The sequence below is a fragment of the Takifugu flavidus genome, chromosome 3, assembly GCF_003711565.1.
Source record: "Takifugu flavidus isolate HTHZ2018 chromosome 3, ASM371156v2, whole genome shotgun sequence".
Classification (NCBI taxonomy): Eukaryota; Metazoa; Chordata; class Actinopteri; order Tetraodontiformes; family Tetraodontidae; genus Takifugu; species Takifugu flavidus.
Window position 1 is genome coordinate 13,282,541 of NC_079522.1, and position 12,183 is coordinate 13,294,723.

The 12,183-nt window shown below is 41.9% G+C and overlaps 1 protein-coding gene across 5 annotated transcripts in view; it reads left to right on the forward strand.

The window, feature by feature from the left end:
* kcnh7 (potassium channel, voltage gated eag related subfamily H, member 7) overlaps positions 1–12,183 on the forward strand; it is a 42,118-nt gene that overhangs the window by 18,747 nt on the left and 11,188 nt on the right. For 3 of the 5 annotated variants that reach the window (XM_057027182.1, XM_057027178.1, XM_057027179.1), the window contains exons 4-8: positions 2,366–2,845; positions 3,688–3,708; positions 4,428–4,451; positions 5,136–5,350; positions 9,479–9,904. In XM_057027182.1, coding sequence (XP_056883162.1) covers positions 2,366–2,845; positions 3,688–3,708; positions 4,428–4,451; positions 5,136–5,350; positions 9,479–9,904 — 1,166 coding nt within the window. The remainder of the gene's footprint in view (positions 1–2,365; positions 2,846–3,687; positions 3,709–4,427; positions 4,452–5,135; positions 5,351–9,478; positions 9,905–12,183) is intronic. The other 2 variants (XM_057027180.1, XM_057027181.1) reach the window with 2 other exon arrangements.

Below are 12,183 nucleotides of genomic sequence, written 5' to 3' on the forward strand. Positions count from 1 at the left end.
ATTTAAATGGGATTTTCGACTTTGGGACCATCTGTAGAACAACAAATCTGAGATATTTTGGTCAGCTGCGTAACAACAAATACGAATGCAATTTACTCCTTTTCAGAAGCTTTTCTGCTCGGATGTCATGACATAAGGACAGTTTTTGGTTGACTAATAAATTGTATGTGATCATTCCCAGCAAATATTTAGATTTCATAGAGCATATTAGGCTTTACAGGATCAGGGTTTTTGGGGCTATTTGCACATCGGTGAATTTGAATAAACCAGTAACCGATCACAGTATGCAATATGTCCATTTAAATTAGCTTAAATCAGTTTACTGTATACACTTGTGTACCATTTACACAAGAATCAAAATAAGTATTTACGTATATGACATCACTCAGCTGATTGTGACATATTCCAGCATTTCCTCAGTCTTCCCCGGGGTCTCCTCCGGGCCGACATGCCTGAAACAAATCCCGAGGGAGGAGTCCAGGGGTATCTGACATAAATGCCATCAATGTGAAGGAGCAGGGCTCTACTCTCAGCTCCTCCTGGCTGGAAGAGCTCCTCACCTTATCTCTAAGGGAGCGCCCTACCACCCTGCGGAGGCAAATAATTTCAGCCGCCTGTGTCCAGCATCTTGTTCTTTTGGTCATGACCTAAAGTTAATGGTTAGGTGAGGGAAGGAATTTAGATTGCTTCCTCTATGGAAGGCATGTCAGAGATTGAAGAGATCCTTGAAGAATTCCTTTCACCACGTCACCATGTTAACAGCTCCCCACTTCCACTGTCAACAGTGCTGGTGGAGTACTGCTTTTCCGTTCCGAGGGGCTGGATGGTCTTTGAGGCCGACAGGTAGTCCTCCTCCTTGGCTTACCAGAATCTTGTTTTTGTCTTCCGTGACTGCCCAATTCTGCCGCCCGCTTGGCCTGCGGGTACTCATCCGCTGCCTCAGGAGTTCTGAGTCAACCAAGCTCAACAGGACCCCCCCCTTCAGCTTGACATCATCCCTACGTCCGATGTCCACCACCTATTTCAGGGATCGCTGCCAGGACTGGCACCAGAGACCTCATGGCCATAGCTCCAAAGAGTCCTGTCAATGGAAATGGAAAATATGAGCCACTTGTCTCCAGCCTCCCTTGGAATCTGTTCAAAGCCTCCTGGAGATAGATTGGAGTTGGAGACCTCCCTGACGACATATCTGTAACTTTAATACATAATAATCTATTTTAATATTCAATATTGCACATATAGAGATTCAATGTTCAATTAGGACAATCCAAAATAAATGAAGACACAATATAATAGTTGCAGTTACTTAACATACTGTAATTAAAATGCATTAATCAATTAAATTACTTTTTGTTTGTATCCATCATGTTCAAGATGCAAGAACTGTTGTCCATCACATAGTGACAGAGCTGAAAACATAAATGCCACAAAGACGTGAACACAATAAAGCAATCCAAGCACGTCTCAAGCACAAGCCTTGACCATAAATCCTTTTTGTCTGCTATCGCGTATTGCGCCTCACTATATGTTCATATCTAGCACATGTCCCGACCTAAGTGCCTGCTTGTTAGAAGTATAGAAAGAAAATTGACATTGCATGAGATGGGTTTTCTATAGATTCTTTTTTTTCTCTGGAATTGCTTCATGGCTTGGTTTTCACTCCTTGGAATAAGATATCTTGATAATTATGACATATGTTCCCGACTGAATGATTTATTACTCACAGGCCTCCATTTACCGTCCATATGGAGAATCTTTGTGTCTTCATCTAAAGTTTGCATGTATTTTGAGATGCAGCTATATTTGCCTGTGTATTTCATCGCCTACATACCTTTTGTCAAACTTTGTTCTTGTATCTATTGCACCTTGATAAATACCAATCTCTTATCCTCAAGGAGCTTAGCTATGAGTCAAAATGCTGCACTGATTATTGGAGGCAGTGACTTTGTAACATCAGAGAAACGTCTTCTTCCATAAATAATTGAAAGAAGTAACTGAGGCGTAACGAGCATTTCTGTTTTCTGCCAGAGTCTCTTTTAGATCGCATTATTGGCAGCATTTTCAGTGTTATTTTCAAACAATTGAGACATCAGCAGGGATCTTGACGTCTGTGCGGACGTTCTGCCGCAAACACAAGATTCGTTTTAACAATCCAACAGGCTCATTATAAGCAATCCGTGTTTTTTTTTTTGTAGTTTGTGGTGTCAAACCAGATGAAATGGCAACTCTTTCAACCCTTCACAATAACTGAGTGAATTCTCTCTCCGCTTGTATAACAGTTGTTACCGCATCTTGATAAATTATTAATGCAGAGGAATACAGTGATTCATTTATTTCTTTTTGACGGTTTTATCTCTTTTCTCAGGGAAAGGGAGATTCTTTCGCTTCCGATTTCCTGCCTTACCTCTTCTGGGTATTAGCAAGCAGTCTCTGCCCCAAGAAGACCCTGACGCCGTCATGGTGGACTCTCCTCACCACAGCGATGGCTCAGTGGCAACACACGACTACCAACTTCCCACAACCCGTGAGAGCTGCAGCCCCTCCTATGCCAATGACACCCGTGCCCTTATTGCCCCAACCCATTACTCTGCCCCCATATCTGGGCCTTTGGATCACTCCTCACCTAAGAGTCCCTGGGACCGGATATACCCGGACGAAGCTGTGGCCCAGACCCAGCATCAGAGCCAAGAGGACACGCTCAATGCAGCTCCATCTATCCCAGGTCTCACACCAACTGCCTCTAGAGAGAGTGTGTGTAGTATCCGACGGGCCTCCTCTGTGCATGATATGGAAGGGTTTGGATCCAATTCCAAAATGGTGTTCAGGGACAGACATGCCAGTGAAGGTATGATTCATTCTAACTGTAGTATTAGCTATACATTTACATGTACATGCTGCTCAACTAAATGTCTCTATCTTTACCCAACTTTGAGTTTTACAAAGAAATGAACAGATTTGTCTGAGGGTGGAAATGCTGGTTTCTCAAATGCAATGCAATTTATTACAAATGAATTTTTTTTAACTTTTGGCAAGCTGTCCTGTTTGACTGGGGCTAGACCAGCAGTCTTGACCAATTATAAGAGTTGGGATGTGATAATGAGCACACCTTATTTGGAGATGTGCTCACATGCAAGCCTAAATCGATTCAACCAGTTGGCTCGGGATCACATCTTTCCCTGTGGGTGCGTTAAAACTTTGCCGAAAAAATTGCCTTAACTCCGCCTTGGAACATCTTACAAACATGAAAAATACATTCTTTTGTAGAAACGCAAATGCTTGAAGGAATGTTTGTATCATAACCATAATTACCAACAATATTTTTATATTAACTAACTCAATTAATCCCAAAAAAGATGAGGTGAGGCTTGCCAGTGTCTTTATTACTATCATGTTGAGTCACCTTCTATACTGTGTGTTACCTATTCTGTCATTGGTTAAGGTTTTGGATGATGTTCCAAGCTGGCCTAGTTCCTTCCAGGCCAATACCTGTATCCCATATCTCCAGCCCTCATTCAATACCACTGGCTGACACAGTAATATGTCGACTTCACAGTAATGAATTGTTCAGTGGTGCAGATGTGGGCGTTTAATACCAGATGCCATTAGTCACTGAGAATTTTCTTCCCCTCTCACCTGCACTCCCATTCTTTTTCTCCCCTCTCCAATGGTGTGTTGCTGCCATCACAGACAATGGCCGCAATATTAAAGGTAACGAAAAGCCTCCTGCTGCATCTTGAGCTCAACTCAAAAGAACAGATGCACCATGCATCCTGCAGAAATCTTGCTTGCTGCATGCATTTTCCACCCGACTGAGGGTTATGCTGAATGCGAACGCTGTGCTGGGTGACTGAAAGTGTGTGTGTCTTATCTTGGGCTGGAGCCTTGAAACAGTGACTCTGAGTGCAGCTGACCTGCTCAACCTCAAGGGGAAGAAAAAAAGAATCTTTGCACGTGCTTGCATGAAGCAACATTGCATCAATTTTTCCGGATTTTACTTATAGAGAAATATGAGTGGAGCTTTACTTGGCAATGCTATCCTCTCTCTGCAACCTTTGTTCTCTTCTGTGCAACCTTTTGTTCCAGGCAATTATGTCATAATGAAAAAGAAAGCCTTGTTTGACCGTTTAAATCTTATCTTCTTTTTTAAACCCCTTTATATCCTGCAATGCTATCTCAGCTACACAAACCTGCAGTTAGATCCAAATCTAAACGGTTCCCAACAATAAAACATCCAATAAAATCCTTTCTGAGGTTCTAATGTAATCACAGGATTAAAAAGATATTTCAAAAAACACAAACTTTGGAGAAGTTCAGAGTTGCCAAATGCCGTAACATCTGTATCCACAACTGCTGACCCACCAATCCAACCCCCTTGGCATATTTCCCATTTTACACCTCCTATTTCTTCTTCTCTTCTGGTTTGCTAGTATCTCGCTCCTGGATGGCTGGGGGTATGGCTTGAGCTTTTCCTTTTTAAGTCCTTTTTGAAACTGCTCTGTTTCCTTATTGTGGCATGTATTGACGCTGTGCATGCATCCTCTCATCCTCAGCTGTCTGCTTCTTTCCTTGAATTTAAATTACTGTATTTTATTAACAAGGGGCAAAGAATGGCAAAACCTCCCTTCTGCTGGCTCAATAAGCTGAATCAGCAATCCTACTTTTCACTTTTTATCATTCTCATTGGGACACATGTTGATGTTTCTCATTTGTTGTCAAATATCACAATTTTGCTACCTTCACTATAACTCAGGGATTTCAATTTCTGCTGTAAACTTTTCAAGGACACACAGAAATATTTTGTAATTCTCCACACTCTAATCATCAGACAGATGGTTTGAAATACCATGTATTTAATCATTCTGGTCATTCACCAGCAGTGCTTATTTGATTTTAATGAGAATCTTTGACAGAACTGTTGACTCTGCTAGGGCATCCAAATGCATCATATTTCAGCATCTGTCGTGTTGTGCCGTGGTTAAACTCACTCCACAAGTTGGAGCCACTTCATGCTCAGAACCCATCTCACAATTGGACAATAGGTCATTCTCTCAATGTCCAGGGTCTAAATCAACAGCTGTGCAAAGACATGGAAACCTTTTTAATGTGTGCATTCACCATGTCTCCCTTTCTTTCAGGACCGCTCAGTCAGATTAAATCAAGCCTGCTGGGCTCCACCTCCGACTCCAACCTCAACAAGTACAGCACCATCAACAAGATCCCCCTCATTGCACTCAACTTCTCTGAGGCGAATAATGAGAAAAAGTGTCCCTCCCCACCATCGTCGGAGAAGACGATCATTGCTCCAAAGGTCAAAGACCGCACGCACAATGTCACTGACAAGGTCACACAGGTATGAGCACACTGCATTTTCATCTCTGTTGAGAAATAAGTCATCAAGTCAAATAAGTCAATTTCCACGTAACTCACGATGCTCCTTTTTATGGGTTGTATAAAATATAGAGTAGAGCAGGTTAAAGTGTCCGATCTGCCACTTCAGCACCATGGACAGCACCATGGATTTGCTGCATATATCTGAGAGCTTTGGCCAATGCCATTGACTCTAAATTAATCAGTGATTTAAAGGGATCTATTAAGGTATATATTTTTTTTTAGGTTTCCTAGAAGACTAATTGAAGAGGAAGGGTATGTTTTACTTGGCTTGCTAACACCTATTTAATTTTTTCCATCATATGTAGGAGATTAATACGGGTATGCAGAAGAGGGGGGTGTTCATGCTCATTACAATGTCATCGTAAATCATGTTGGTGTAGATTAAGCAGCTGCTGGAGTCAGTCGATTACCCCGCCCTCGGCCCAAATGCCCTCTGTTTGCCTCAGGGTTAGTAATTGAAGCCCGAGGGATCGGTTACTTAGAGCAGATTACCAGGAATGCGTATTACACTACCAGCCTCACTCCAGAGCACATATTGGACTTCTGAAGTTAGGAGCAGGGTTAGCAGTCCTTCTGCCCTGCTCAGCCACAGCTTGAGACAATGAGGAATCAGATATAAACTACTGTATTCCTGGATTAGAATGTATTTATTTATTTTTTTGCCTTTACATCATTAATGGCTCAACAGACGGCACAAACCCTTGCTCACAGTCAAAAGGCAGCTTCAGAGTTGGGACATGAACTTGAAGCAGAGATGTTCTTTTTCATAGTTATTAGGCAACAGATGGGTGAATCTGCCATTAATGTAATTTTGTGTGAGATAGCAGACAAGTGGATCTGAAACCAAATCCCACTTCTCTGGCTTGTAAGTTACAGGCTGCTTTAAGTTTATCAAATTAATATTTAGAATTGTGCAGCAAATTCTTTCACAGATTAGGGATTAGGCAAAACACTGAATGACCACCTCAAAGCAGCAGATGTCTCAGGTCCAAGCTCCCGGGTCCATCTGTGTACTGGATGCTTCTGGACTGATGTGCTGTCATTTTGGCCTAGGCTGTTTTCACACTAAGCTACTATAAGCACAGGGAGGGTCTAATGAAAGGCATTTCTCACTTAAAACACTCTTAAAAGAGCACCTGGAGTTTATTTTTGATGGTTGAATTTGTTTGCTTATGCCCAGGAAAATAAAACAGCACTATTAGCCCTACAAATAATACCCCAGCCTCAGTGATGTGGGCAACAAAGAACTGAAGAAAGAGCTATAGCTCATTTGCATATAATTGAGGCCAAGCCAAACATACGGCGAGTCTTTGACGAGCCTTTGATTAATCCACAGTAGAGGGTTCGGTATCGGCAAGTTAAATAATTAATGTGGGATCTGCTATTGAGGAAGAGTTAGATTAGAACTGTTAATTCAGAGTTCTATTGCAAATAATGGCTTCAGCAATCCAGCAGTCTGCAGGGACAATCTCCATGCATATGAAATAACAATTTACTTGGCGGTGCTTTGACATCGCAACAATGCCTGCCTTTAAGCACGTGGCAGCTAATCATTGAACACATTCCTTTTGTGGGTTATTTTCTCATTGAGCTTCGTGTTTTTCCCTGCATCATTGGATAAAGGTGTGTAACCCTTTCCACCATGCTGAGGGCAAGAGTTTTTAATAAGCCATTTAATTATCAATGCCAGCTATTAGTTGTGCTGTACATCATCCTCTTGCCCCTGCTCTTTTCTCTCACAGATGGGCTTTGAGAAGGTGACCGGGGCAGCCGTCAGGCCACACACACTAAGTGATAGATGCCAAAATAGAGCCTCTACACTGGGACCCCGTAATTGTCTCTCTGCCCTTTTGACTCATATTCTTCACACACCTTTCGCTTAGTATTCCAGCTTGGAGCTGCAGTCATTTTCAATGGAAGCCCTGGCCTGAAAATTCCTGACTATTAAAGTGTCAGACACTTGGATGGATAGACACATCCTCTGCCTGCACCTATAATTACCTGCAAGTCAATGTTCCTCTTATCTGAAAACGTCCATGAATGCTGCATTAATATTGATGATAAAAGCTATCTGCCCATATATAGTAAAAGCGATAAGAGATAAGGATATTGAGATCAGAGTTATCTAGAATGAATTATATCCCTGCTCTGCATGCAAAAAACGTTTAAAATCGACGCCTGCTGATGTACAGGATTGTATTGTCTTTTCTTTCAGAGAAATCTGATAGACAGACAATGCAACATTACAAAGGTAAACAACAAGAAAAAAGAATTAAACAGTCTGGGCAAAAAGAAACGGTAGGCATTATATAGTTTAGTCTCTTTATATACTTGCCTCTCCTGTAGAGTTATTCTATGGATTTGTTGAATTGTTGCATTAGTGCTCCGGTTGTTCTCCCTTCTTATATTTCGTCACCTGTTGTTGGAATGTTGGAATCCGTCTTTCCTGTTCCTCCTGATAGCCTTTTTACCTTCAACTAACACATTTTTAACCAAGTATCGATCACTTGCATTTGCTCTTTCACCAGTGAGATTACAAAAATAAAGTATTTCACAATTTCTAGGACTCAGATATAACTATTTGTTTTAGCATTTTATATATAATTTTCTAAACGCCTGTTATGATCGGCATCCTCTCCATGCCTCTTAATGTAATTGCTTACTTTGTGCCTTTGGTGCATTTATCCATCCTCATTAAGTTTAAAGATTTCATCCCCTCCTTGCTCAGAGTTGCTCTCAGAAACTTCCTGAATTGCTCTTAAGCTAATACTGCTTAAGTTAAGTTGCTAAGTTAAGAGCTCTCTGACAGGACTGAGCATTTTTGTGAGGGCCCTGGTGTTTTCCTCATAAAGATTAATCCTCTATATATTTTTAGTATTGTCAAGTTTCCCCTTTTCTTTTCCCATTAGCAAACTATCTATAAAAATAACTGTTATTTAACAAAGTTACCTAACAATCCAAGTGAAAGTTGAACAACCTCTATTAAAGGAAGATCTCTCCAAGTGCCTTGATTGTCTAATCGGATTCATAGTCGTAACCTGCTGCCGCACCAACAACCCTTTCACCAAAGCTAACCCTCACATGCAAGTCGAGCCACATATGGAGACAAACTTTGAAGGTATTCCATTTAATTGGAGTGTTAGTTTTGGGTGGAATTCACAATATGTGGGAAGTTAGCTGCTTGTTGGTCTGCCCTCTCCGTTGGTTTGGTTCTAGTTTTGTCTTGCATTTGGAGTGTTTTTAAAACCCTTTTGTGCAGCAGATCGTTAGCTTCTGTGTTCCACCCTTCTAGCTTGCCTACATGGCTCTGAGTTTCTGTTGTTCTTTGTTTGTTGTCAGCTCAGGATTATTTTCCATGGTGTTTTCTTGCCTGCTTTTATGTGTTGGGGTTTTTTTTGTCCCCTTTGTTTCTGTAATTTACCAGATTCATATGTCGAGTTGAGCTTGTAAATGGGATTTTTTTGGGGCCGACTTTGAACTATAAACTTAAGTTGCCTTACTCTCCACCATCTCGGAGGAAGTCGTCTTGATGTTGTCCAATTTATGTTTTTCTTAATAACTCAGCTTTTCTGTTTTGAGTCTTTCCCTTGAGCACTTTTTTTTTGTTTTGAGTCCAAGCTGTGCAAAATAGCAGTAACTGTAATGCTGAGGGTTTAAATGCCGGCTCCTCTAATGATGTGCTGTGTAAGGTTCACATCTCCTCTGCAAGCATTTTTCTTATCTCTCACTATACCGATGAATGATTTATGTTTTGGAGCTGTAAATTTATGCTTAATGTAATTTATTATTTAAGATACATTAACAGATACATCATCGAGTACTCAATGGAATTAACTGCTTTATGTTTTCTGTACTATTCTGTTATACAAAAGGCTGTGAATATGAGGATATCTGTCCTGTCATTCATCACATTATTGCAATAATCCAACAAGGGTTTGTCATATTGCATGTTTTATGATGTTATGTGAAAAAAAGACCCACAAAATACATTTTTGTGGAAAGTGGGGAAACTCTGCAGCCAGCAGATCTAATTTAAAGGTTGACTAAATGCTGAATGAGCTGGTAAATGTTCCATTTTCTCTCCCAGGTCCTCTCTTTGGGTGCTGATGTTCTGCCAGAGTACAAGCTCCAAACGCCACGCATCCACAGGTGGACCATCCTCCACTACAGCCCGTTCAAAGCGGTGTGGGACTGGCTGATTCTGCTGCTGGTCATCTACACGGCCATCTTCACTCCCTACTCTGCTGCTTTCCTCCTCAATGACATCGAGGAGCGAAAGAGGCGCCAGTGTGGATACTCCTGCTCACCACTCAACGTTGTGGATCTGATTGTGGACATCATGTTCATTGTGGACATCCTCATAAACTTCAGGACCACATACGTTAATGCAAACGAGGAGGTGGTGAGTCACCCGGGCAAAATCGCCATCCACTACTTTAAAGGCTGGTTCCTTATAGACATGGTGGCCGCCATCCCATTTGACCTGCTCATCTTTGGCTCAGGATCAGATGAGGTGAGTTGGGACAACCTGTCAACATTACTGCATGATACTGCAGCATCCTCGTGCTTTTCCATCTGAGTTATTACTTGTTTTTTTTTTAAATTTTTAATCAAATAACTGCCCTTGTCATAACATAACCATGTTTACTCACAGCTTTCTCCATTCTTCAAACCACTAAACCAATACGACATTCGGCTGTCACATCTGCTTCCCTCTTTTTCCTTTTTTCCCGTCACTGCCAGATGGGAATGTCTCCAGGCAATCGAAATGAGTTTAAAAGGTCTCCGCTCGTCAACCCTCACTGTCTGTGAAACCATTTAGCTCCTCTTTGTGGTAGCTGGTTGGCAGCTCTTATTTTACTTTTCAAATTCCTGGGATGCATTAAAACACCACCGCCAGGATGACACAAAGCTCCAGATGTGCTCCTCGGTCTTGGTCCTCTTATTCTCGGGCAATTATGGACCATTAGTTGTTTATTCCTGAGAGTCGGAGAGGAGCGAGGAAGTGTGTGGCTGGAGGCTGGCAGCGAGTGGCAGGTGGAGAGAAAAGAGCAGACAGCCGAGCACGTTGTACGCCCTCATACAGGCCGCACTACTGGTGCAGCGATGGTGTGAGGTGCCGGGTGAAGATCCTCTAAAGCACACACAGCAGAGCGGAGAGCAGAAAGAATGTATTTTTAGCTTCTTAATCACCAGACACTGGAAATAAGACAACCTTCACACTTTTAACTCCTGTTTTAAAGAGGATATGTTGGTTCTTTCTGCAGCAATACGGACTATTTTTAGATATAATCACATGCACCTGTGTTGCCTGGAAACCATCACAGACAGTATGTTGAGAATCATTGTGCTGAGGTTGAAGTCACCTGCGAGACATTTTGGATCAGTGCCGGTTTCAGGGGATTGGTGAGTGAGGTGGAGCTTTGGTGCTGCATTTCCCTACAGAAGTCATTTGCCCCTGCATCATTTTCATACCGACGACCTTCACGAGCTTGTGTGCGCAGTTTTCAAATTTGAGGTGATTGCAAATTATGCTGGTTCATTCTGAACATTTCACTAAACCCAAAATTTAAATATGTTCCATTTCATCTGACGGGGTAGAGTTGAAGCAAGGAATATTTAAGCGACTCAAACTTGCCACTGAGAAGTATTTGTTCAGCAATCCTAAACAATCATGAGAATCATGGCACTTGAGTTTCCATTGAAGAATCCAGTAGTGGATTGTGTATTGACTGTGGTGTATATGCTTGTTGCCTTTGGTCGCAGCAGTCGGCTCTGGCTGCCTTGAGCTGCAAAAACCTGCAGCGTGTGTGCTAAACAAGGCAGTAAGTGAGGCAGGATTAATGCAGAGAACCGCCCCCGCAGTCTCACTATTGCCCTGCTGGAATTATGCACATAGGCAGAGGAGACCAGATTTGATCTGCTGGGACAAAAATATACTTGTGCACAGTGTGTTTCCTTGTCCGATCTCATGAGTAAGCTAAACAGTGTTGACTTGTTCTGTGACCTGTACAGCTCGGAATATGTCCATTCAGCTGTTTGTGTTGTGAAATTCCCTGCTAACCTTATATCCCCACTAATATCTGTTTATATCAGGAATGTTGGTTTACTATCAGAGTCATTTCTTTTATTGTTGTACAGTTGTAAGGTAGGTATTTTAAATGTGCCATACACGAGTTCTAGGCTAAGTTATCTAGTTTTTTCTTATCTTTCAGTACCTTGCTGTGGGTTTTTGTGCTGCTTTACTTTAGGCCGACTGTCGTCTGTGCCGTTTCCTGCTGCACCTTTCAGCTGTTCTCTGTGGGAAGCTAAAGAAAATATCACTAGCCTCAGACTCCATGGAGGAATGGATGTTGCTGTTAACAGCGAGGTTTTCCCCCTGTGGAGAGCAAGTTTTTGACCAGAGTTTGCAGTCACATCAGAAAACCTTTTTATTTATTTATTTTTGATTTTGCAGTTGATCACTTCTACACAAGATTGCAACACCATTGGGGAGTAAATATTCTCAACATTTGTTTCAGTTTTGCTCATGCGGTTGGTAATTTTACAGCATGAGGGGAAACAATGACGTCATACCCCCATAATGTACACAAAGTATATGAGGCTTCCATCCAACCTGGGCTTTTCCAGAGTTTTGATTCAGCCAGATGAGCGTGAAATCCACAGCAGCAGATGGTCTGAGAGAGGGTCAGTGAATATGTGCTGTAGAGCAGGTTGGCGTCCCTCTGGTTTACGGTTACACTGACTCTGCGTCACTTATACCGCCCATTCGGCTGCACTGTGCCTCAGGAG